At 38.4% G+C, this 27,226-nt stretch overlaps 1 protein-coding gene and 1 long non-coding RNA gene across 3 annotated transcripts; one reads left to right on the top strand and one right to left on the bottom strand.

The window, feature by feature from the left end:
• On the top strand, nucleotides 1–26,848 carry SLC13A1 (solute carrier family 13 member 1). Of its 2 annotated transcripts, none has more exons than XM_062609692.1 (15): nucleotides 1–156; nucleotides 2,124–2,252; nucleotides 2,953–3,089; nucleotides 6,953–7,140; nucleotides 7,717–7,774; nucleotides 7,863–7,929; nucleotides 8,413–8,573; nucleotides 13,035–13,154; nucleotides 14,306–14,404; nucleotides 14,494–14,595; nucleotides 22,181–22,284; nucleotides 23,252–23,361; nucleotides 24,009–24,170; nucleotides 25,315–25,452; nucleotides 25,550–26,848. In XM_062609692.1, exons 1-15 carry the CDS (start codon nucleotides 58–60, stop codon nucleotides 25,691–25,693), a joined length of 1,818 nt encoding a protein of 605 aa, XP_062465676.1. In that variant the 5' UTR covers nucleotides 1–57; the 3' UTR covers nucleotides 25,694–26,848. The 2 variants fall into 2 exon arrangements, with proteins under 2 accessions (XP_062465676.1, XP_062465675.1); XM_062609691.1 differs by having other exon boundaries at nucleotides 8,410–8,573.
• Nucleotides 7,147–9,607, bottom strand: LOC134159101 (uncharacterized). Its single transcript, XR_009963040.1, has 3 exons — nucleotides 9,313–9,607; nucleotides 7,848–7,885; nucleotides 7,147–7,744 (listed from the first exon to the last, which is right to left on the bottom strand). It is a non-coding gene; the product is annotated as an uncharacterized LOC134159101 (long non-coding RNA).
• Nucleotides 26,849–27,226: the final 378 nt, after the last annotated feature.

Genomic DNA, 27,226 nt, shown 5'->3' with positions numbered 1-27,226 from the left:
AGTCAAACCTATTTTTTATCAGTTTCTCCAGGAAAGTTCATCTACCAGCCACCAACCATGAAGTTTCTTAACTACCTTCTGGCTTACCGAAGGTTCCTGCTCATTGTCCTCACCCTGCTGCTTTTACTTCCACTTCCTCTTATCATCAAAACCAAAGTAAGTGACCCACTTGAGAGGTAATTATTCTGCACCTTTATGTCAAGCCCAAGATTCCCAGATCTTTTCAGAATCATAAAATCACAGAAGTGTTGGTTTGGAAGGGGCCTTGAATAACTTCATGAAGTTCACATTGTGGATTTTCTTTTTTGTTGGTTTGTTTGGTTTTTGGTTTTGATTTTGGTTTTGGTTTTTTTGTTTTTTTTTTTTGGGGGGGGAGATCTGTTTGTTTATTCAATTTATTTATTTGTTAACCCAGTGTATTTGCATAGATATATAGAGAAGACAACAACTTTAATGTAAAATTCTGTGCTGTTTGTATGAAGTTCTGAATTATGTATTTGTTTGCTTGTTCAGGAAGTGATTTTTTTTATTTAATGTCATCTAGACTACCTTGAAAATCCTGTGCTTGCTGTTACTTTTTGTCCACTTTTAAACAGCTTTTTATGATTGACAATGAAAATGAATTGTCAGGAAGACCACTGCAATTGCACTTTTATTTGATGATGGATTTTGTTACATTCATCATTTATTGTGTTGTCTGAAAGCAAATGACTGGAGTCAATGATCTGAGAAATTCCCTCTGGTTCCTAGATAGAGCAAAGGTTATGCAGGACACCTTATTTTTATTTTACTTGAAATAAATTCCTCTGGCATTCAATAACTCTTGTGATAAGATGTATAAAAATTTTATTAGTGATTGTATTTGGTGCAGCTCTGGTGTCAGCAGAATGAAATGTAATTCTACTGTGATGTATTTCACACATGCATTATAAGTATCATGTGTAACAGCACATGGAAGTCCAGTTCAGAAGTCTTTGCATCACAGATAGATAGTGGTTGCAGAGCAGCATGCTTCATACAGTGTTGCATCCCAGTTTCGATATTGCAGTTTTGTCTCTGAGAGGAAATTCTTGAGAAATTTTTAATGTGACTTAAGTGAGATGAGCATTTGGTAAGTGATAAATGGCATTATCAAATAATTTAATATGTAACACAAGCTTCACTCCAAAAACAAATGCTGGCCATAGTTGCCTGACTTGGATTTAACATATCTGTTTGCTTGTCAGAAGTTCTCAGAGCCGTTTTGTTAAGTTATTCCTTTCCCAATACAAACCATCTCTGCTGCTGTTGAGCATTTTCATGCCCTAACCAGTGGCATTAAAAGATAGAAACCATTTTGCTCAAGAGCAGAACAGGAATTCAAAACTACTCAAAATAGATTTCTAGGATTTTAGAAGAAACAAGGCTCACTTTGTCATTATATTGTTATATTTGGCTGTGTCTGCATTCTATGAGCAACAGTTAAGTAAATTTTTCTGGGAAAAAAAATTAAAGAAAAATACCCTGTTTTCAAGGAGTTTAAATAGAGGACAGTCACTAAAATGTCAAGTCTTAAAAACAATTGTGTTTCTTCTCAGTCCTGCACAATATTTGTTATATTAGGTGGTATTCTTGCCTTATTAATGTTGATGACAACACTTCATTGATTACAGGAGAGGCAAAATTTGATCTGTTATTGAATGCAAGTCCTCTTAGAGTTTTAAAGGTTTGCTTGCAGTTGCAGAATGTTTGATTTATGTTAAGTCATGGTCTAAGAATGCTCCAGAATGAACTCTATGATTAATCATGCTTGAAGAAAAAGGCAGCTGACTTTTCCCCCATGTTTCCTTAGTGGTAGAAATGAAATAATTTGACAGTCCTCTGTTAGACACAATTCTTTAAAACTGACCTTTTTTTTTTATTTTTTTTTTTTTTGTTTTTACAGACAATGTTTCATAGCTGGATTACTGATAGCAGACAAAAAAACCCCAAATTTAGGTTCCTTGACTCAAGGTCCCTTGACAAATTTAGGTCCCTGATTTGTTCCAGGTGGGGGTAATCTCTTGCATAGCTGTACTTTCTACATTGTGATTTCTTCCCTGGATGATCCACTCATATTTTTCCTGGTGCCTCTTGTATTCTAGGAAGCAGAATGTGCATACACATTGTTTGTAGTTGCCATCCTTTGGCTTACGGAACCTATGCCACTGGCTGTTTCAGCTTTGCTCCCTGCCGTTATGTTCCCATTGTTCGGTATAATGGAATCCAAGCAGGTAACCCATTTTTTCCTTTCTGTCATATGATGGATTTCAGTGACAAAAATCTGCAAAGAGACAACAACATAATGTTGAAACCTGGTAGGCTAATCCATGGATTTGCTGAGTGCCAGTCCCAACAGGTCTGCCTCAAGACTTGCTTACATGCCTTGTCCTCAGGAGTTGCCCATATTTCTTTAATATTTTTTCCTAGATTGTGATTTAATGCTTTAATGCCAGTCAATGGGAAAATGCTAGATAGATATAAAATGTCCTTAATGTTACAGAAATGAGATGACACACTAAAGCTGTCATGTACAAAATGCTGAGTATATATTTTCATGTCAAAGAGAGGACACCATAGGGGATCATACTCTAACACTGTGTTTAAATATGTTCTTGTATCTGTTGTATAGATGATTAAATTAATAAAAATCTCTTTGTCAGATGGGCCTGATGACCTTTGGTTGTTCAGATCATAAGCCTTATTTTTCTTTTTGCTTTAACACTATGCCCTTTAATGCAGTTAATCTTGCATCATTTGGTTAAATGAAATTGAAATTTCAATTGAATTGTGTAAATTTAAGCCAAAAATGTTTTCCAATATTTATTTCAAAAATAGACCCTTATTGTTTTTTTTTTTTTATAAACTGATAAAACCAAATACTAAAAGAAAGTCACCATTTAGTTAACAAAATGGGTTTTGGTTTTATTTCAGGTGGCATCTGCTTATTTTAAAGATTTTCATCTGCTGCTGATTGGAGTAATTTGTTTGGCAACGTCAATAGAAAAATGGAATTTGCACAAAAGAATGGCTTTAAGAATGGTGATGCTGGTGGGTGTCAACCCAGCATGGTATGTGTTAAACAATGTCTTGAAGGACAATAATACGTGTGGAAAGCTATATATTCCAGAAATAATTGCCTACTGTTTTTTCTGTAGCAGCAATCCATCCTTTCTACTCAAAGTAGATATTTGAAAGGATATGATTGATTAGTAGTTACCAGTTTATTATTTTGCTGAAATCCTAATTGAAAGTTCCCTGCAGTGATTCTGTTCATAATAAGGATCCTTCTGAACAAAATACCTGATGACTTTGTGAATAAGCTATGGGTCCTGTTTCTAAATGGTGGTTAATATATTACATATATGATCCTTAAAACTGAAAATCTGTGCTATGCCTATTATTAATTTGTATTTCAATGTTCTTTGCAAAATTCTGGACACTTCCCAAGAATACAAATACACAATGAGGTAAAAAAAGTCATACAACTAAAGATGTGGTGAGGAAGGAAAACGACATTAAGAACAGTGTCTATACTTATGCTTTTTTTCTTTGTCTACCTATGAAGAAAATATCAAAGGAATATGTACTTCCTCAGGTGGATGAAGTGATGAGGGAGATGAAATCACAAATTCTCTATTTACTATCATATATCTTATGAAGTGAAAACTCTTTGCTTGTTTTATAAGCTTGCAGAAATGCTTTAGGCCCACACATTCATCTATCAGCACATCAGTAAGGCAGCAGATAACATCTGTAGAGCAAGTCTGTATTCCTAGAATACATGATGCTTAATACTCTTCACCAGAAAGCAGACAGTGACATGAAGTAAAAAGTCAGGGAAACTTTCAAAAACCCCAGCTCCAAAAAATGAGAAGCCTCTTAGGTGATCTAACTAATAATACCTCATGGAAATGCTGTATTACTCCTATTCCTCAGTGATTTGTCTGTCTTAATTTTAAATATAACATGTGTTTTGATTTTTCCTTCATCTTTTGATAGCTGGCAGCTTTCTTTTTTGACAAAATACTCCTTACATTCTTGTAAACTGCCTCCCATTATCTTCAGCTACATTCTTGAGCTCTGCAGTTTTAGTTATTTCAACTTCTCTTTTTTTGATCATTCCTAAATCCTTAACTTTTGGCTGAAATCTTGAAAGGGAGAACACAGTGAATGGCGAGCTGTGCTAAACTGAACACCACTGGGGAACTTGCTGTGGACACAGAAAACTGCAACCAGTGTTGAGCACACCTAGAGCAACTCCACAGAGTTTTACAACCTTCAGGAAGCAGCACCCCTCATAACTATTTCAGCTCTATCACTTTTTCTGACACTTTTTTCCTATCACTTTTCCATGACAAAAGGATGATAAGATTATGATAAGATGATGTGTGAAGGAGAGGATCCTCCCACCTCTCAGCATCTGCTGCTCGTTAGCTGTGCCCACTGCAAAGTGATGCTTGCTCTTCTCTGTGCAGAGCCTTCCTCCTCCGCTAGCAGGAGTACCCAAGCAGCCTGTCACATTGGATCCTCTTCCAGCCCAAGGTAGAGATACCACTGTAGGAGGTTTCTGCATTAAATGTCATAGAAGCTGTAGCAGTGGAAGTAGAATAGAAGGAGTTTTCTGGATTCTGCCTTCTGGAGAAACTGTTTTTTTTGAGGAACAGCATGGCCAGTAGAGCTAGGAAAATGGTCATCCCCCTGTACTCAGCACTGGTGATAACGCACTTCAAATACTGTGTTCAGTTCTGGGCTCCTCACTACAAGCAAAACACTGAGGTGCTGGAGTGTGTCTAAAGAAGGGCAAAAAGCTGGTGAAGGGTCTGGAGAATAAGTCCTGTGAGGAGCAGCTGAGGGAGCTGGGGTAGTTTAGCCTGGAGAAAAGGAGGCTCAGGGGAGACCTTATTGATCTCTACAGCCACCTGAAAGGAGGTTGTAGTGAGGTGGATGTCAGCCTCCTCTCCCAAGAAATAAATTATAGAAAAAGAGGAAACAGTCTCAAGTTGCATCAGGGAAAGGTTTAGATTGGCCATTGGGAAACATTTCCATAGATATATTTCCGTAGGGTTGTCAAGCATTGGAACAGGCTTCTCAGGGAGGCTGTAAGTCACTGTCCCTAGAGGTATTTAAAAAATGTGTAGATGTGGCACTTCAGGACACTGTTTAGTGGTGGACGTGGCAGTGCTAGGTTAATGGTTGGACTTGATGATCTTAAAGGTCTTTTCCAACCTAAATGATTCTATGAGCGTATAAGTCCCTAACCACCTCCTATCATTTGAGCTATGTAGTCTTGTCTGCAGAGTATGAGGGAAAGGTGAATACATCTATGTAACGTGCAATAGATTGAGTAGCAAAACATTGAACGTGAATTACATAGCAAAGGGTGATTTGATAGTTGAATGTAGATGAAGTTATCATCCAAGGTTCCACAACAGCAACACAAAGAGAAAAATACAAAAAAAAACCCTGGGGCAGAACAGGTTAGGATTTTCTTAGAGTCACTCATTAGAATACAACACACTGTACTAAACGGTCACCTGACCATCAGTCCATCAAATGTTGGAGATTTATGATGAATAGTTTTGAAACCTGTTAGCAAATGTCTTCATTTGCTTTGGTTTGAAATCCTCTTGCAAGTTGTACTAAAATTATATTTCTCTACAATGTAAATATTCATATTTAGTGTGGTTAGCCTCATCAGTATTTTCTGCATAAACAAATCTTCCCTAACTTCCATCTGAGGACCTAATCAAAAACTGCATAAAGTAATAGGTTTCATACTACCAATGATAATTTTTGTTGTACCAGGTCCACTACTCACTTGCAGGTCTGTAAATCATTTCATCATTATGCAATTAAAAGTGCACAGAGAAAAGACAAGGTTCTCCTACTGAGAAATAATCAAGTTTGAAATGCTGCTATTAGCTGAAACTAAAGGCTATGAGAAGCATTTTGAATGGTATTTTTATGTCATTAAATATCGTTTATGTTATTTTTGTATACAATCTTCTCTTCCCATGCTGGGAACTAAACGTTACAGTTTTTGTGAAGCTTTTGTCAAGGCTAGGCCAAGAGCTTTACAAATTACATGAGTGAATTCTCTGAAAACACTGAAACATCGCAGTCCCTCTCAGTTTTGTGATCCATAGCAGGTGTTTAATGACACTGCCAACACCTTGGGACAGGAAGTCAGGAAGACTACTCTCATTTACAACTCCAAGAGATGCATTAGAAGTGACAATGTGGCCCGTATTCTAAGTTTACTGTCTAACTTTATGAGATGTGACATGGAATATTTGATTTTTTTAGTGTAAACCTTGAGTGTCTCCAGTGCATTGCATAAGTACAATCAGGAATTGCAGAGATACAATTCTTGTTTATGGTAAACTTAGCTAAAAATGTGCCAAGACTGGACTAAGATATTGTAATGACCTTCGTTTTTTCCATTTAGTATCAAATATTTATGTTTATTGAAGCACAAATAATCTGTACACCTGTCATGAAACCCTGATTCAGAACTAAGTTAAGTACCGCTTCCTGAGTTAATATTCCTTTCTACAACAGCTGGACTGGTATCTAGAGGACTTACAGCCTAGGGTTTTGACCTAGCTTGTACAACAGGGGATTAACAGCATTAGCAGTACAGCCATTTTAAATTTCTTTTAAGCTTACGGCACGCATGGTGCTCTTTCTTCTTTTCTTTATTCTATAAATAAATTTTATTGTTTCCAGTTTATAACATATTTGATTCTTTAAAATATGATCATTTCAATGCCTTTGATCAAGATTATTGTAATTCATAATCTTCCTCAGAGGTCAATTACAAGCTTTAAATTTTCAGTGTTTCTATTGAAAAAGCTTTCAATTTGTACTAAATAGAGTGGTGATACGAGGTGCTGCTGTAGCAGCCACAGACTCTTCTCTCCTGTTCCAGGCTTGTGCTGGGTTTCATGGTTAGCTGTGCTTTCTTGTCAATGTGGCTCAGCAACACCTCTGCTGCTGCCATGGTGATGCCAATTGTAGAGGCTGTAGCTCAGCAGATCATCAAAGCTGAAACAGAAGCTGATGCGCTGGAGATGTCTTGCTCTAATGGCTTCATCAACCCAACACTGGAGCTGGACGGTAGGCACGCAGTGCAGCTTTTGTCTTTGCTCACCCTCATTGTTCAGTGGAGTAAACACCACATAAAATACAGTTGAATGGCTAGGGAAATCACATTGTAAAATGTCTTGGATTACTGTGTGTGAGGTCTCCCATGTTCATAAAGATTAATTGAATATGGTGCAGAATATGGCAGTTATATGAGAGGAGGGGAGAAGACGCTGGCTTGCTCAGCATAGTGAAATGTTTGGAAAGAAATATGATAACAAGCTATAAATACACTGCAGGTTAAACATTAGCAGAAGAAAAGCGCTCTTTAAGGTCTAGAGTAATGTGGGGAGAATAGGTGAATCTAAACTGGTTACGTACACAGTTAGATTGCAGATGAGAAAGATTTCCCTCTCATTAGAAGATTCAGCCCCTGGCCAATGGGAGTCATGAAGGAATAAGGCACAGCTCAGCTGTTTTTAAGATTGGCACTTGGAAATTTATTCATAGGATGATGTGAAGTTATTGCCTGAAATGGGACATGCTGATGGAGCCTTTCCAGTTTTGTTCCCTTAAATACTTACCTGTCTTTGCATTAATGTCTTACAGAAAATATAGGAGAATATGAACGCAGTGACTGTAAAGAGAAAGAAAACCAAATTAATGGGTAATAGTTATTTGTTTACTAAAATCTAGTATAAGAAATAATCTAAATAGAGTATGTTTGTTAACATACATACCTTTGTTTTTTCCAGATATGACAATGATGTGGCTAGTACTGTGTGCGTAATTGAAAAAGAGTTTGGAAAAGAAAAGGAACAGGTATTTAAGGTGTCTTTTTATTATGTGGCTCATGCATGTAACAGTTTTAACCTAAATCGCTTTCTATATAACACCTAACACGGCACAGTTAGCAATGAAGATAGTTTCATGTGAATAAGAGATAAATGTGTAGATATGCATACAATTTGCTTATGTACTTATTTCATTACTGGGTTTGTGCTCCCAGTGTATTTTACAAAAGTTAAACTAACCTCACCAGAGTGTAAACTCTGTGTATCAAGATACACAAGGAAATGCTTGTGTAAACACTGAGGCAGTTCAGGAAAAGGACTTCGGGATTTGATTCCCTCCCCTCTTCCTTTGCATGAAAAGTTGTAGTACCATGTAACAGCAAACCAAACCACACTGTGTACAGCTCTATTGCCAACAAATTGTCTCACTCTTCTGGGACATCCCTGAATCCTATTTTGTGCTTGATGATGAGCCCTTATATATTAATCGGTGTATATTCTTTCTAAGCAGAATCTACCACCAGCTGAAACAGGGAGAAAAAACAAAGAGGACAAATACAATGGGATTTTCAAAGTGATGTGCTTATGTGTTGCTTATTCTGCTACCATTGGAGGGCTGACCACAATCACAGGAACATCAACTAATCTGATTTTTGCTGAGCACTTCAACACGTAAGAGTCTATATTAAGTTATTTGTATTCTTCTTAATCAAGAATTTTAGCTGTTATTTCCTGAGCTTTCACATGGCTCCCCTAAAATGCATTAGAAACTTTACCTGTCAATTGGACATTATTTGATTCTACTACTTTTTGTTGTTTGTTTTTTTTTTTTTAAAGACATAAAATGAAACTGCAGGGTTGTATTTGCCTTACAGTGGGAAAGGCTGTAAGCGATCATCCAACACATGCAACAAGATGGCCATTCTTTGGTTAAGTAGTATTCTGCTCTTTGAATAGCTGCATGGAAAAAGATGAGCTTATTTGAAAAGGAAGACACAATTTTGCATGAATAACAGACACTATCTGGCCTTAAAGGACTGTTATTCATCTATAAGTACAGAAAGAGCTAAGTTTGGGTCTGCTTAGCAAAGAATATCAGGAGACTTTCAGGAGGCTATGCTTGGGGCATTGTTCAAATGAGGAATTTAGGTATGTTAGTCAAAGAAAAAAATTAAAATCAGTCTGAAACTACATTCAGTGGAACACTTGGTTTTGAGGTTATTAAAAACATTCTTTAATATTCCTTTTCTTTTCTAAGTAGAACTACTTTGAAAAGAAAATTGGTAGATTTCATTCCAAAGCCTTTGAAAAACCAATAGTTCTTGCTGAACTTTCTTTTCTTCTGCAAACTGCTCATTGCCAAGTCGCTCATTTTAAAACAGAACAAAATAAAGCACATTTCTTTTATTACCCTCTTCCTGCTATTCTGCATTGCACATGGCAAAAAGGTGAAAGACCAGTTATTGACAGGTTTTCTTCCAGCCTGTGTTCCATGAATGGATGAAACTTGGCTTCAGCATGCTGCTAAAGAGAACTGAATTAGTACAGTTTGTAAATTAGCTTGTGCTAAGAGAATAGCAACAATAGAAGCAGTATGGAAATTATAAGAGTGCCTGTTACTGGGGCCAAAGAGCTACACAGGGCAGACCATGCCATTGTAAGTCCTTCAGACTTAAACTTTTAGACATCCAGACTTTTCTGGTTCAAGCAGGAGCCTAGAAGAATCCAAGACTGATTACTAGGGATAAAAACTGTTCCTGTTCATTTCCCTGAATTTGTAGGAAACTTGAAGAAAAATGGCTTGTAGCTGTTTTTTCAGTTTGTCTTAGCTGTTAACAATCTCTTCAAGAATGCATAAGCAGATTGCTGTTCTATCTCTGCATCTTGACCCTCTGCTAGGAACATGTGCCGTACATGAGCACTGCATGTGCGGGTTAGTTTTATACCCTACTAGGATTTTTTTTAACCTTTCCACAAACACTGACACTAATCCTTAACTTAAGATGAATCTACCACCTACCTGTGCAAATAATTTTATCTTTAACTATCTTGCTTCCCTTCTCCTTAGAGGCTTCTTTTGTATTTATGCCCTGACTGAAGTGGGAATTGACCTATTAGCATGGCTTGGACACATCTGCAGTCTACTTTCATGTATCAGAAACACTGAAGCAGAATAATTCAGCAGAAGAGCTGCACATACAGCATATTTCTGAGTTTCCCACTCTCAGTGACAAAGCTCTTAAAATAGCACTGCAAAATAGCATATTCCTCATATCTTCCCAATGTCAGTGTTAAATACATTGGAATTAACATTTACTGTTCTCTATTCCCTCCTTTTCATTCCTCTCATGATGAGGAAAACAGTCTATCTGTGTTAGCACTGGAGTCTGCTGCTGGGAGTCCCCAGCCTGCTGTGGAGTTAGGACATGCAATTATGCTCTGGTCCATAGGGCAGAAGCAAACAGTGGAAATGTTGATGAAATGCTAAGCATCCCTGCCAATAAGACCAACTTCCATAAGGGCTCCTGTTCAAGAAAGAATTGTTACTGATCCTCTGAGGCTCACTCTTAATTGTATGCAAAGAGACACTGCAATATATTGTCTAGAATATCTAACTGGGGAAAACAATGTTTAGCTAGTAGGCTAAACATTAGTCTGCTCACCACTGTCCATAGGATATACAGATGCCTTTACTGGCCAGGAAGGCATCACTTAAAGATGTGATGGGTTGGTCCTCACTGCTCCTTGGAACAGATCCTTGGTGATGCTGGGTCCCTTTCTTCTGACTCCATATGTTTTTCCTTTAATATTTTAACCTTTTCTGTGTTTGTTTCTCCTCTTGAATCCTTCAGGATGCTGCAGAACCCCACATCGGTTCTCTCACATCTGCAGTTTCTCCTCTTTTATGTAGCTCTGCTGTAGAGACTAAGAGCTCTTTCCCACACAAAGCATTTTTTTCAAGGACTGCAAGCCAAGGTTCACAGCTGGGCCATAACAGTAGGACTATGGATCCTGGCAGTCTAAGCAGTGGCACTCCAGCTTGAGGGGAAGGCCGTGGAGAGATTAGAGAGATAAAGGGTTACCAGGTAATACTGTGTCAAGGAGAAAACTGAGCTCTCCTGTGCTTGAGGAAGAGTAAATCCTATGATGAAACCTTTGGTTCTCCAGCCTGGCTCACTGATAGGTTATCTAGTTTTCCTATTATGGTAACTGACTTTGACCTTCCAACATAAAGAGTAAAACTTTGCCAGCATCAAATTATTTTCAACCTAAGCAATTTCATAGGAGTCATAAAAGGAATTATCCTATCTGGATTTGTTCTATGAACCAAATTTGTTGACATTTGTAGTGTTAGCCTGGAAAGAGTTTATTGTTATTGTACTGAATCACTGTAAAAAGAGGATTATTGAAATCAATCACACTTTTTCCAAAGGAAACAGGCTTAGAAAAGAATAGTGCAGTATGTCCTGTCCATCCTTGAATCAAGCAAAACCTGTAATAGATAATTAAAAAATAATATATAATCCAAACAGCACTATACACTGAATAATTTTAAAAATAGTTTAAATGAATTCTTCCAGTCACCTGAGGAGTATTTATTCTGGAGACGAAGAATACCTAACTTTAATATTAAAATTACTAGAAATGCTTACATATGTATTCAGCCCTGCACAAACTTACTGTTAAACCTGATCACAAAAATTAATATTTTATAATGAAATTGACTCTTTAGTACAAAGTTTTCAAGAGCTTGTTTTATTGTTCAGTAAGAAATTATCACGCATAATTCAGGGAAGATCATAAACACTTTAGCAAGTATTGATGCTTAGTCGTTGTTATGCTGGTGTCAGTTTTTTCCTATCTTGAAATTCGTACATTCAAAACCTGATGTGGTTCATCATGTAATAAAAGACAAATAGCTACATAATAAATAAATAAAATAATTTTTCTTGTTCCAGTTTCACTGTCTAATCACTATGTACAGTTGCAGTATAGAGCATCACATCAAGAAGTGGGCATGAGTTTTGGTTCAGTCCCTGCTGGCACTTCAATTGCATTCTATGTAAGCATCGGAATAAATACAGATAAATACTAAAATCTGCACAACTGAGAGAACATTTATAATGAGGATTTGCTGCCTCAAAGACCTATGTCACCATGAGATTTCCTTTTCTTCTAGACAGACCTGAAATACCTGGCTAATAATTGGAAATAGTTTTTACAACCTCTGGACATTGTGAACTCCTTTCCATCTGATTTTTACATCAAAGAGGAAGACTGTCCAAGGAGACCAGAATTTTCTTACTTTTTAATGCTAATTGCTTTTAGCATTAAAAGCTCTCTCAATAGGGCTGGAGAAGCTCAAAGGAAGAATAACTTCAGTTCGTAAAGTAAATAGGAAAATAGGATTCATTTACTTGGCCTTTTTGCCTATCCAACATCTATCTCATTAAACTGTAAATTCATTCCTTTCAGAAAACCAGTGCCTGTTCCTCCTTTACTTAAATGCACATTGCAGGGAGAGCTCTGGTTGAATGGCTCACCTCTGTAGACAGTAGATGAAGACAGCCTCAAAGGGACAAGGTGACTGGAGAGACAATCCATCTAATAAATAAGCATTCCTGCCTTTTCTGGAAATTAATAAGAATAATTTGGTTTTAATCAGTTTTTGAATCCCTTATGGAATTTTAAATGATACAAGTCTTGATGTTGTCTCCACCATTGTCTTTTAAGTTCACTGGAGCTCGTCCATTTGATTATATTTTCTTGTGCTAAAGTCTTCTCTCAAAGACAGGCTTTTCTTCAAGTTCCATTTCTTTGTCATTCTAATGGTCTTTAACACTGAGTGGCCCTTCTTTGCCTACTGAACTCAGGCTAGGCACATCTAGAGCAGCATCAGGTCTTTGGACCTGTTGCTGATCCAGTGCTCAAACTATTAGCACAGCTAGCTCCTGTAGTGGTCTTGATGATCAGAAACAGGACAGAAGGGTGAAGGAGGAGACCAGAAACTACCTCATGCTGAAAATCAACTACTAGCCAGAAGCATCCTCTTGCAACGGGGCTTTCTGGCACTTCTCATAACTCTACATTTCTTTGCAAACCTCAACTGAACATTTTTTTGTTTTCATCCAGACGTTACCCAGCTTGTCAGTGCATCAATTTTGGATCCTGGTTTATCCTTTCCATCCCCATCGCACTTATTATTCTGCTGCTCTCTTGGCTCTGGCTCCAGTGGATTTTCCTTGGGTTTGAGTAAGTAAATGTTGTAACCAATAAAACTGAAGCTTGATGATACAAGAAGTACTTTGTACCAGGAGTAAATATTACATCTAAGTTTAACAGGCTGAGTCTCTGGATGAGAGAAGAATTTTTTAAAGTAAGGATCCTTGACTACTCAGCCCAGTGTGAAAGGTCCGCATCACAAATGATGATAGCCGTTCCTTTAGAATATACACACATCATCATTAACAGTGTGCATGGACAAGACAGAAGAATACTGAAATTTTATGTATTTTGATCTAAGACTTGAACATTTATAGCCAGGATGTTGCTATTCCCTGGAGCCAGTTCAAGGGATCGGCTTTATAAACTGGATGGCTATATTTGTAAATATGAAGTAAAAAACTTCCACTTTTCCAAATTTTCTATGTGGTGGTATGGTGGTGTTTTGTTTTTGTTTTTGTTTTTTCCATAGAACTTGTGCTTTTAAGGTTTTGTAGAGGCCAATACTTTTTTGGGGTTGATTATTCAAAGTCTTGCTCTCCATGAGTTCACTAACATCTGCAGAAACAATAGTGGGGACACCCATCCTCCACAATTACATAGCTACTTATGGTGCAAGAGATGAAGAGTGAGACTGTCTGCTCTTAAGCAAACTTAAAATCATCCCATGCTTACCACTGTATAAGCAAACATTTATTGTTTCATTTTTGTTTGTTTTGACAGTGTTCTTTTTAATGTCGTGGAAGGGTCTTATTCAAGAATAAAAACATAGTTTGTAGCAAATAGACTGCTGATCAGTAGGCAGGCTACTAATGTGATACAGACATTTTCATTACAAAAAAGTAAGGCAAAGTCGTAAATGACTTTCATTAAATAGCTAGGTTATTTGTTTGATTCTTTCAATTAGTTCCCATAATTAAAGTTTCATCCTTCCTGAGCAAATAAGCTAGTCAATAACAGGACACATTTTTTTGCTGCCTCTGTCAATCTCCCCCTGGGCTTTGTCAGTTAATTCCAATGCACCCAGTTTGGTGTGTGATAATTAAATGGGAGATAATGCATTGTAAAGTGACTATTTTACTTTTGTAAAATGTTATTTGAAAAGGAAAGTTTGGAATTTGGTGTTTTTTTTCTGTGTACACTTTTAATTCATAATTCAAAATTGCTGATCTGCATTCTAGTTTTAAAAACATGCTCAAGTGTGGCAAGAAGAAAACAACTAGGGAAGAGGTCTCAGCACAGGTGATTCAGAAGGAGTACAAGAAACTTGGACCAATAAGGTACGTCGAAGTATACATATGCAAACAAAAGTGACTAAATCCAAATGTGAATTCAGGAAAAATTATAACACATTCTGTTTCTGCTATAGCTACCCAGAAATTGTTACACTTGTCCTATTCATCCTAATGACCCTACTGTGGTTCACCAGAGACCCTGGCTTCATCCCAGGATGGTCTTCACTTTTCACAAAGTAAGTAATCTTTTTGATACATGAACAAGAACTGTATTGTGTCTTAACTACATACCTTTTTCTTCTCAATTAAAAACAAACAAACACCACCAAACAAAAATACTTTCAATACTTCAGAAATATTCCAGGCTAAAGTTGTTAAAAACCTTTGTAATATGTGCAGAATAGGTAAACTCCATCAACTTTCATAGATGTATATGTGCAACACCTGAAAAGTACTGAACTCATTACAGGATAAAATGCCTCCTAAACCGGACTGTCTATGTTCTAGACTTGGTCCAGTGTGGGAGAAAGTATAATGGTTGATTAATTACTGTAATTTCAGTTCTTTTCTTCTTTGATAAAGGTCTCACTTGTGCTCTGAAGTACTGGAAAACAGCTGAAGGTTTGGGACAAGAAGGATTTCATGTTGTTTAGGTCCTCCTGGATTTAATATTTGTTGCTGCTTGGGTCAAAGGCCAGTGCTGGGCTTGGATGGTATATTTCATTTTGTTTTCCTGCGTGCCAGTCATTTCACCAGCAAAATTTTGGGGTTTTGACCATGGTTATGATTATGTGACACCAGGCCTGCTGACAACAGATGGGGCACACCTGTCTCAAAGGGGAAAAAGGATCTTTGCACAGGAGTTAGCAGGACTCAGTGAAAGAACTTTAAACTAGATTTGAGGGGGAAATGGATAAAACCAGGCTAGCCATAGATAACCCTGGGGCTGGCACACCAGTGTCTGAGGGACAGTATTCTAATGAGGTTCTTCAGTCTGCTGTCTCAATGGACATGAGGGGTGGAGATCCATGCAACAGCAAAGACACAAGGGTTATTAATGTGTTAGAAACCACGGAAGCACCTGAGAATTGTCATGTAGAAATTAGGGCTTCTCCCCCAAGAAACATGGTGCGATCAATAGGAAGTGCTACTTTGCCCTTCCAGAGGGCAGACTTTGGCCTGTTTAGGAGCCCAATTGACAAAGTCCTTTTAGAGGCAGTCCTGAAGGGCAATGGAACCCAGCAAGGATGGATATTCTTCAAGAAGGAAATCTTCAAGGAGCAGGCTGTCCCATGTGCCAAAGGACGAGCTGGGGGGAAGAGGTCTGGCCTGGCTCGCCAGAGAGCTTTGGCTGGAATTCAGAAAAAAAAGTTTATGACCTTTGGAAGAAGGGGCAGGAAAGTCAGGAGGACTTACAACAATGTCATGAGGTTAGACAGGGAGAAAAATAGAAGGGCCAAAGCCCGACCTTAATCTGGCTTCTGCCATAAAAGATGATTAAAAAATGTTTCTATAAATACATTAACAACAACAGGAGGGCTAAGGAGAATCTCCATCCTTTATTGGATGAGGTGGGGCGAAACATAGTGACAAAGGATACGGAAAAGGCTGAGGTACTTAATGTATTCTTTGCCTCATTCTTCAAGAGTAGTTCTTTGGGTGCCCAGCTCCCTAAGCTGGAAGACAGGGAACAGGAGCAGAATGAAAGCCCCATAATTCAAGAGGAGATGGCCAGCAACTTGCTACACAATTTAAACACACACAGATCTATGGGGCTGGATGGAATCCACTCAAGGGGACTGCTGGAAGTGCTCACCAAGCAACTTTCAATCATTTATCAGCTGTTCTAAGTGGGGTGGACATAGTAGACAGGAGGTTAGAAAATGTGATGCCCACCTGCAAGGAGGACTGAAAGGAGGATTAAGGGAACTATAGGCCTATCAGTCTGACCTTCATGCCTGGGAAAGATTATGGAGCAGATCATCTTGAGTGCCCTAAGAAAGCACATACAGGACAACCAGGAGATCAGGCTCAGTCAGCCTGGGTTTATGAAAGGCAGGACCTACTTGACTGACCTGATCTTCCACTATGATGAGGTAATCTGCTTAGTGGATGAGGGAATGTGGATGTTGTCTACCTAGACTTTTGTAAAAGCATTTGACACTGTTTCTCACAGCATTCTCCTGGAGACCCTGGCTGCTCATGGCTTTGGAGGGGTGTACTCTTCGCTGTGTAAAAAACTGGCTGGATGGCAGAGACCAAAGAGTAGTGGTGAATGGAGTTAAATCCAGTTGGTGCCTGTCACAAGTGATGTTCTGTAGAGCTCAGTATTGGGCACTTTTTATCAATACCTTTAAATATCTTTATCAATGGAAAAAGCAATCGAGTGCACCCTCACTAAACTTGTGGACGACACCAAGCTGGCAGGAGTGTTGAACTGCTGAAGGGTAGGAAGGCTCTACAGAGAGATCTGGTCATGCTGGATCAAGGGGTTGTGCCAATGTTATGAGGTTCAACAAGGCAAAGTGCTAGAGTTATACACTTGGGTCACACACAACCCCATGCAACCCTACAGCTTGGGGCAGAAAAGGATCTGGAAGTGTTGGTTAACAGCAGCTGGACATGAGCCAGCTTGTGCTCAGGTGGCCAAGAAGGCCAATGGCATCTTGGCTTGTATCAGATAGTAAGGCCAGCAGGGCCAGGGCAGTGATCATCTCCCTGTACTCGCACTGTACTGCACCTCAAATACTGTGTTCAGTTCTGGGCTCCTCACTACAAGAAGGACATTGAGGTGCTGGAGTGTGTCTAAAGAAGGGCAAAAAGCTGGTGAAGGGTCTGGAGAATAAGTTCTGTGAGGAGTGTCTGAGGGAGCTGTGGTTGTTTAGCCTGGAGAAAAGGAGGCTCAGGGGAGACCTTATTATCTCTACAGCTACCTGAAAGGATGGAGAGAGGTGGGTGTTGGTCTCCTCTCCCAGGAAACAAGTTATAGGACAAGAGGAAACAGCCTCACGTTGCACCAGGGAAAGGTTTAGATAGGCCATTGGGAAACATTTCTTCGCCAAAAGGGTTGTCAGGCATTGGAACAGACTTCTTTGGGAAGTTGTAAAGTCACTATCCCTGGAGATATGGAGATATTTAAAAGATGTGTAGATGTGGCACTTCAGGACATGGTTTAGTGGTGGATGTGGCAGTGCTAGGTTAATGGTTGGACTCAATGATCTTAAAGGCCTTTTCCAACCTGAATGATTCTATGATTCTATGATAAATGTCATGTGAACGTGCATCTATCATGCCTTCTTTCTTTAAATATATTCCCACCATTCATACATTCACACACAATCCCCAATGCTCTTCAAAAATGTCTGTCAGGGATCTTTCAAAGAATAATTTTAGCTGTTTAAAAATTTAAATTACAAAGCAAAATTATTTTGTGTAGAAATAGCATTAAAATGCATTTTAAAAACTAAGATTGTTTAAAATTATTTACTATTTATTTATAAAAAATGCAAAAGGATTTTTTAACTTATAGCAATAGCAGAGCTGATGATCGTGGTTTCATATGAAACACTGTATTCTTGAAGAGGTTTTGGAGTGTTGACCTAATCAAGCAATCAGCTATCTAAGCAATCAGTCTGGCTTTGCTTCTCCTTCTGCTTCATATTGACAGCCAGTGCTCATCAAGCACCATTTAATGAGATACAACTTATACTGAAACACAGACGTTGTAAACAGCCTTTCAAATATGGGACTTATGGCTCAAATAGGTTATTTCAGTCCAAGGATTCCAATTTTCCTATTTGAAGCTGTCTAGTTACCGTTGTCTGAGGATTATGTTCACTGTTAGGGAAAAGCAGAATATTCCCATAATCAGTGTGGTTACAGGTTCTGCACAGTTATGTTACTTTGTTGGTGTAACTTGGAAGGCATGCCCAAGGATGATTTCCTTGGAAGGGAATGCAATCACACGTCATGTCACATTAGGCTGTATCATGTTATAATTTGGAAAGGCAACCTGGATAGAGACAAAACTTGTGTCATTCCCTCACAAAACCTTTAAGGAGAAAGAAAGTATTTCTAACTATTGAGACCTTGCCTATTTCTAGATAGTTTTCCTTTATGCCTGGCATAAAACCAGACAATGACCTTTTTACTTTTCTGAGCGATGAAAACTTTCCAGCCAAGATGCACAATAGGGGCAAGGAGTAGCAGTAAGTTATCTTCTGTAAAAAAAAAACAAAGAAACAGTAAAAAGAACTTAAACCCCAGGAATTGTGTGTGGTTCTATCAATGGTAACACAGTGGATGACCTGTGGCTTACATCTCTCACACACTCATTCCCTAATACTTCCATGTACAGAATTGTTCAGTGTTTTTGAATTAAGTATACTGACAGACGTGCACAACTTCCTTAAGATTATGCTACAGGAAACAGCTGTAAGGAAACACTCTCTGCCCTTAGAAATCAGATTTCTTAACAGGAATCTGATAGTACTTACTTTCCACAGGGTCTTATCCCGCAGACTCAAGCCAGCCTCATGGAGATTCTGTCACCTGCAGACATGAGCTTTGTCCTTACAAAAGCCACAATGTCAGAGCTGTAAGTGACCTTGAGACCCAACCAAACGAGTGAGTGAGTCCTAATAGGTGGGAATAACACTACTCTCAGAGTCCTAAATCAGTCAGGGCCATCAGTTCATTTATTCTAAGCTGCTGAAGATCAGAAGAGCGATGTTGTTCTCTGTGTTAAGCCCAACAGAGTTTTATTTTATTAGAACATGAATTCCCAGAAAGCAACCACGCTTGACTTCAGGGTGGCAACTCACAGGTTCTTCAGATTTTAGAATTTATCACTTTCCTTGATAATCTGTCCTGGTGGATAATCATTCTGTTGCCAAACAAAACAAGACAAGCTCTCATCTTGTTTCCTGTCTGAATATAGCTTCCAGCCATCTGTTTTTGACTTCTCTGCTGGATTAAAAACCTTTCTGTGATAGGTGCTTTAAGGATATACATAGCTGATTTATTTATATCCCATTACAAGCTTGCTTTCAACAAACTGAATGGGATACTCAGTTTTGCTTCAAGAAAAACTTCCCATCACTCTCATCATCCACGTTTGTGCTCTCAGCCCCTTGTGTGCATCCTCACAACCTACTGAATACTTTAAAATATGAACCCTGACTTTTTTGAAATCCTAGCAGAAATGTTGATATACCGTGAAGATGATACCTCCTCACTTTTTAAGTGTAACTCTTTGAAATGCCAGCTAATTTTTAATCCACATTTGTACTGCATCAGTATTGAGCAGAGTTCATTTTTAATCAGTGTTATCAGATGCCTTTCAAACATACATTAATTTTTCTTAAGAAAATTTTATAAAACTATTAAAGACTAATACTTCACTGTCCTGCCCTGAGCCACTATTGCCTCCCTCTGAAGGCAGACAGCAGGGTGTTTTAATAAATGCATCATAACACTATAGAGAGCAGCACAGATTAAAAAAGCCTGTTGACGTCACAGGATCACACATCATTTCTGCTACAGTAGTTTCCTGCCATGTGCTGGCCTGATTCCAGGCTGTGGGTTATTTTCTTCATTTAGAGGATTTTCAAGTAGGCCGTTGTCCAGGACTTAATGAATCTCATAAGAAAGTTCAGCACTGGGCTGCAACTGGTTACCGCTGATGTATGCAAGGTGGGCTTCCCTCACACTTCCTCAGATTATTAGCTGAGTATATTCTTCATTTTTCTGCCTGTTTTATTCCTTCTCTTACTTCCAGTACAAGGCCGCTGTGTACTTTTGCCAACAGCTCTATTCTCTACAATGATTTCAGTTGGAGTATTGTGAGATCTCCTTAATCAACTGCTTTTTTGCTTCCTTGTAGGACAATCAGTTTTGCAGTGTTATAAGGAGGTAGATGCTGTATAAGCAATTGTATTACAGCTTGGATAACTGGACTTTGTAAAATGTTTATCTCAATATCTGATAATGATTGAAAAGCTTCTGCTTGGAATGGGGCCATGTGTGCCTTCAGAACAGCATTACTAAAGGTAGGATATTGTGTGTGTCCCAAGCGGTTTTTCTGAGAACTGTGTTTTGCATCAAGAAAACTAACATTTTGTGGGCCAAAACTTGCACCTCCCTAGTTCAACAAGGGGAAGTGCAAAGTCCTGCACCCGGGGAGGGACAGCCCCTGGCACCAGCACACTTTAGAGACACCCAGTTGGAATAAAGCTTGGTGGAAAAGGACCTAAGGGCCCAGGTGGACACTGAGTTGAATGTGATACATCAAGGTATGTATAGGAAGAACTCTCTGCCTTAAGAAACCATACCAAGATAACAACTTGGTTTTTAAAAGTGTTTTCTGCTCTGTACTAGCCATCTATAGGAAGTAGGAGACAGGATGTCTCCACTACAACTTCTATGATGGCTTCATGTACAGCTTTTGTGACAGTGTTAGCTGAGCTATGCTTGTTGTGGTATCAGTGTGCTATACATACTACAGCTTTTTGAATCTCACTAACACTGTTGTTAAAGCAAAGGGATCTACCAGATCCCATAACATATAACTGGAGGATGATTTTTCTTTTTCAGTGAAACACCCTGGTTTAGTATAAAACCTTAAGTTGCTGGTAAAATCTGCTAGGAAGTTATGCTTGCCCCTATTGTAGCTGCATATGCAGAAAAACATACGGTAAGAGGCTGAGAAGACAAACATGTTGACATATTGGTTCAGGAAAACTTGCAGAAGTGCTTACAGGAAACAGAAATATAAAATCAAAACAAAGTTTAAGAAAATGTTTTAACTTTCTTCATCATTTTTTTTTTTTATTTGAATGACCATCTTGGCTGAAATAAGACAGACTGGGATGTGCCACCTCCTAGTAGTGTGTTACATAATCAGATGGATGTGTTAACATGTTCTCAGAGCTTAGCTTTTGCACTTTACCTGAACTTTGGGCTACTCTGTACAGGTTAGAAAGATATTGGATTAGTTTAAGAAATGCTAGTGCAAGCAGTTCTCAGGCAGCAGAAATCACCAAAATAAACATGGACCTTGTGTCTATGACTTTAGTAAGGACAACCATAGGAGGATGATAATAAAGCTCTGCTGTGTTCTGTCAGTTACAAAACCACCATCCTTTGTGGGTATGCATGGTGCTCTTACAGTCTGTTGGACTGAATCTATTGCAGAGGATATTAAAATTACTAAATTTGTCATTGAACTGTGAAGATTAGTTGTTTAAGCATCAGCTATTCCCAAGTATTCCCCTCCCCCAGCTTATTTCTATATGACAAAATAACACATGCTTACTCAAGATGCTTATACATGAATTTTAGAGGGCTTGCATCTAATATTTCTACAGATGTGATGAAATGACCCTGTCTGGCTGCCAGATGCCCACCCACCCAACTGCTCTCTCACTCCCCTCCTCAATGGAACAGAGGAGAAAATAAGGTCAAAGAGATTGTGAGTCAAGATAAAGACAGGGACACCTCTTACAGGCAAAACAGACTTGATCTGGGGTCATTTAAATCAATTACCAATTAAAAATAAAACCGGATGGCAAGAAACAAAGATGAAAACTACAATACCTTTTCTCCAGCCCCTTTCTTTCCAGGCTCAACTTCACTCCTTCATTTGTGACTCTTCTACCTCTTTCCACTGCACCAAGTAGCACAGGAGGTGAGGAATGGGGGGCTGTGGTCAGTCCATATCAGCTGGTTTCTGCTGCTCCATCATTTTCCTCGTTCTTTTCCCCTACTCCTCCTGGCTATATATATATTTATGTGTTTTTTTTCTTGTTAACGTCTCCTTAGGTATAAAAGATATGCTACGGACTCAACAACTGCCTTAGTGATAGGCCTCCTGTTCTTTATTATTCCAGCAAAAACACTGACAAGGACTTCAAATGGAGAGAACAGTTAAGTATATTTTGATGTGGATAGTACTAAAATAAGGCATTTAAGATGCTACCATAAATATAACTTATTACGCTTGTTAGAGGAATGTTAAATACTAATAGTATAATCTTACTAGAGGATAATATCTTACCGGGATGTAAAGCATCCCTGGTCTGGTATTCAGTACCAACAATTAATGTGAGCAGTGGCAGCTAGTATTGTGGGGGAATCTGCTACCTGCAGCCCACTGCCACCAGTGGAAACCGTCTTTCCATTGAATGTGATGGTCTTTAAACAGGACTGCATACAGCAAGGTTAGGTTTATTTTGTCAAAAATGTTGCTGCTTATTTAAGATACCCTGTAAAATTTCTTGTGGTAAATGAGATGTCCCTGCTCATAGCAGGGAGGTTGGACTAGATGATCATTGAAGGTCCCTTCCAACCTACACTATGCTATGATTCTATGGTTCTATGATTCTGTGATTCTCATTTAATTTTTCCCTTTCAAAATGGAATTTACCCTGATTAAAGTACACCTCTGGCTTGTCCTCTTTATGCATTCAATTCTACTGCTGAGATCAATACGATCCATGGGTTCACAGAGAATGCAAGGTCAGAACCTAAATGAGCCTAAGTGAAGCAGCATTTGCTCAGCAATCTGTCTGAACAGCACAGTTTCATTGAGTAAACTCATTGATATCCCACAGCTACCTTCCACATAGGGAAATGCTCCACCAGTGGAAACTGCTATAGCTTTATTGTCTTCAAGCTGTGAAAGTTTTCACCAGCTAAGGATCTGTCCCAGGAAGTGCAGGTTGCGCGTGTCAAAGACTTTCTTCATGTTATAATGATGAAATTTTGCCTTCGAATGCTTCCCAAGTACTTCCTCAGAGGCATTTTATTTCAAGTTGGTTTTAATGTTTTTAAATGTTGTTGGGTGGGGTTAATTTGGCTTTTTTAAAAAACTTTTTCTTTTTTTTTCTCTAGCTGTTTTTGGTTACACTCCACTGATTACTTGGAAGGAATTTCAGTCATGCATGCCCTGGGAAATAGCTATTCTTGTTGGTGGCGGATTTGCTTTAGCAGATGGCTGTGAGGTAGTGTAATTTATAGAAGATACTGAACAGTTGGCATGACCCACATGAAGAGCCATTCAGACATGCAATGAATTATGGTTATTCTCCTCTTTCATCAAGTTATTCTGTAGCAATATTGAACATAATAAATGTGATGAATATTCAAGACATGCAGAAAACAGGGTTACAAAAAAAGAGTTTGTCTTCAAAGACTGTGCACAATGACGACTACTGTTTGTTATTTAATTTAAACTTGATGGTGGTGGGTGTTGTGCAGACACAGTGTTGCCAAAGCCTTGGAGTTAATGTCCCATGTTATTGAGGTATCCCTCACATGGAGCCCTGCTGGCTACTCCAGTAGATCGAGCAGGTTTGGACCCAAACTGTGTTTATGAAGCCTGATGTATGCATATTACAATTTTCTGATTATGACTCCTCTAAACATCTCAGAGATGCAAATACAAATAAATGGAATACAGTTTGCATAGGTTCCTATGAAACCACTGAATTAGAAAAGCATGCTTAAAAACATGGTAAGAATACAGAAAACACTTCTACACAAATAATTCACAAATAGCAGATGAGTAAATTCCTGTTCTATACCATTTATTAAATTTTCTTTTCTGTGTTTTGTAAAACATAATCATGTTGTCATATTCCTTGTGCAGGTTTCAAAACTTTCTGACTGGGTAGCATCTAAATTGACCCCTTTAGGATCACTCCCCTTGTGGTCGGTTATCCTGGTATCATGCCTTATTGTCACTTCAGTGACAGAATTAGCCAGCAATCCAGCTACCATTACAATATTTTTGCCCATACTATCACCTTTGGTGAGTATAATACAGGTTGTTTTTAAACAGAATCTGCTCTATCATCCTTGTAATAATACAGATGCTCCAAGAGGCAGTTTAAAAAAGTCTCCATAAAATACGCCATGCATTATTTTTGCTGCCTTGCGTTGTGCTTTGGATACTTGGTTGGCTTGGAGCATTCTTACAAAAGGTGCTGAAAATTCAGTAAAATTAGCCAAAATTCAACACTCAAAAATCAACACTGTTATTCCTATTTGTGAATAGTCAAAGCACTTAAAAAGGACAGCTCTCTTAGTGTTTCTTCAGGACCACATCTTCAGCAAAAATGGTTAACACTGCAACTTTCAAGCTGTGACCAAATTGAAGAGAGAGCTAATAGAAGTGCTGTATAAGTAATTCTCATTTCTTCTCTCCTTATCTCAATTGTGGCCTGTCTTCTCATAATCTTTATTAAAACACACAATTCTTTTTTCTTCTTCAAAACTTACTGATCATCTAGTCTGTAGGTTTTCCTCTTGGCCAGCCTAGACACATACCAATGCCCTTTCACTCTCTTACAAAGAAACCTTAGTGCTTGCTTCAGTGAATCTCTCATAAGTATTATAATAAAACTCAACTTTCTCATCTTTCTTGCATTTTTTGTTGACGTTTTTGTTTTTAGTGCTCGTGCAATGTGCATACTCTCTGCAACAGTCTTATTTTATGGACTAAACTACAATCAGAAAATATCAGGCACTAGGGTGGTGAGGCACTGGAATGAGTTGCCCAGGGAAGTTGTGAATGCTCCATCCCTGGCAGTGTTCAAGGCCAGGCTGGACAGAGCCTTGGGTGGCATGGTTTAGTGGGAGGGGTCCCTGCCCATGGCAGGGGGGTTGGAACTAGATGATCTTAAGGTCCTTTCCAACCCTAACTATTCTATAATTCTATGATTCTATGAATTTTAAGTTCAGTAGCTATTCTATATTAGAATCACCTTTTCTCCTCTAAAGTGTTCCCAGATATAATCTTAAAAGTGACTTATCAGAAGAGGCTATTTCTCACTATTTAAACTGGCAGCTCTGTTCTGAGTTGACTTGTGTCAATATGGTAAGTTTGTATTTATGTATGTTGTTCAGAAAATGTGTTCCTTGACAGCTGTTCCCTCTCTTTTATTTTATGATAGGCTGAAGCCATTCATGTAAACCCACTTTTCATTTTGATACCTGCTACCTTGTGCACTTCCTTTGCATTCCTGCTTCCTGTGGCAAACCCAGCCAATGCCATTGTATTTTCATATGGTCATTTAACTGTTATGGACATGGTGAGTTTTAAGCAAAACATCCTAAAGAGCATTTTTAGCATTTTAGAATCTGTGTTGTCTTGATTCAAGTTTCTGCTTTCTTTTTCTTCTCCTTTAGGTGAAGGCTGGTTTGGGCATTAACATCATCGGAGTTGCTGTAGTTATGCTTGCAGTTATGACGTGGATAGTGCCTATGTTCAATCTCTATACTTATCCAAGTTGGGCACCAGACATTCCTTCTGCAAATAGCACTGGGCTGTAAAAAAACAACAGTAATCCTGGGGATTGGTTTGAATTGTGTTTGTTTCTTTCCTTTTCCCCAGACATGTGGTGAGTCATTTAAAATGCTTTTTTGTCACCACAGCAATAGGGATCTCCATTACTATATATGCCATATTTTCCAGTCCCGGAGACTGATCATCCAGTCTGAGAGTCTAATCGGGGAAAGTGTTAGAATTCTGAAATAACATAAACTTACATCAAGTTTCTAATCTAGCTCAGCTAGTTTGAATTTTTATATCTTCATATTATGAAGGAAAAACTGAATGCGCATCGCCATTATCACTGGTAGTTTGAACCCATTCTCAGGGTAGGGGAGTAATGAGATTTAGATTTTGTTATTTCAAATACATTTTCTTACGATTATGTTGGCAATATTTGGGGTTTGTCAAAGATCATATTAGTTTTTTGTTTTTTAGCTTCAAACCCTGTTTGAAATAGTGTTGATCACAAAATCAGGCAGGGGATTTTCTTGAACACATAGTTTACAGACCTGTCAAAAATGCACAGAAAATGGCAAAGAGCAGCATGACCAGTTACACAGCACTTTATCTGTTGAGCACCTTGTCATCTGGAAGGAGAATACATAGTTTAGCATAAGTGTAGTCTACCTTCTTCAAGGACATCACTGAAACATGTTGCTGTTGTCATGTGGTATATTTCTGGATAAACATATGTTGATAGATTTGAGTTAATCTATATGAATTGAGTCCAAATTATCATCATACCTGTCTGCCAAAAGTAGAGATACATTCCCTTGATAAATGAAAGCACAAGACAGAATGCTGAAGATGTGGCACCCAATCCATCAATCAAGACTACAGCGCATCTTCACCAGGAAGCTCATGATCTCTGCAGGACAGGTGGCAGTTTAAGGTTACTAGACTGTTAATGTTGTAAACACAAAACAGTGCAGTGTAGACAGAAGAGGAGCTTGGAGTTCAAAAAGATCATCAAATAATCATGTTTTCTATGGTTATTACATGGTTTTCACAGTAAGAACTACAGCATTGTTCTTTTCGCCTGTTGGGAAGGACTCATAACAATTTGTAAAGAGCTTTCAGTTAATAGCCTGAATCAAAGATGGATGTATTTATCTTGGGTCATCCCTTGGGGCACCTCTATGATGGCTGTAAACTTAATCATAGAATCATAGAATAGTTAGGGTTGGAAAAGACCTTAAGATCATCTAGTTCCAACCCCCCTGCCGTGGGCAGGGACACCTTGCGCTAAACCATATCGCCCAAGGCCTCATCCAACCTGGTCTTGAACACTGCCAGGGATGGAGCATTCACAACCTCCCTGTCTTTTACAGATAGAGTAAATTATCTATTTTTCCTAACAACAACAACAAAAGATCTTTTGTTTTTTGACTAAATGGTTTACATCTATTTTTGATAGTGCATACTTAGAGATGTCAGTTATGACTTCTATAATGCCAGAATACAGTGTAGTTTACTTCTGTTAGCTTTAAGTTGCAGATTCAGTTGCAATTAGTTATTAAAGAAGCACTTTT

This window comes from Pezoporus occidentalis, unplaced genomic scaffold, assembly GCF_034315485.1.
Source record: "Pezoporus occidentalis ecotype Australia unplaced genomic scaffold, CSIRO_AGI_Poc_V1 ctg14, whole genome shotgun sequence".
Taxonomy (NCBI): domain Eukaryota; kingdom Metazoa; phylum Chordata; class Aves; order Psittaciformes; family Psittacidae; genus Pezoporus; species Pezoporus occidentalis.
Note: the sequence above shows the minus strand (reverse complement) of the source record. Positions and strands in the feature narration are given on the sequence as shown.

What these genes read in the sequence shown, in the direction of transcription:
- SLC13A1 (XM_062609691.1), top strand. Translation starts at nt 58, where the DNA reads ATGAAGTTTCTTAACTACCTTCTGGCTTACCGAAGGTTCCTGCTCATT. An exon ending in TGGATTTTCCTTGGGTTTGA is followed by an intron (nt 13,155 to 14,305) that starts GTAAGTAAATGT and finishes TCTGCATTCTAG; the next exon opens with TTTTAAAAACATGCTCAAGT. An exon ending in ATTTAACTGTTATGGACATG is followed by an intron (nt 25,453 to 25,549) that starts GTGAGTTTTAAG and finishes CTTCTCCTTTAG; the next exon opens with GTGAAGGCTGGTTTGGGCAT.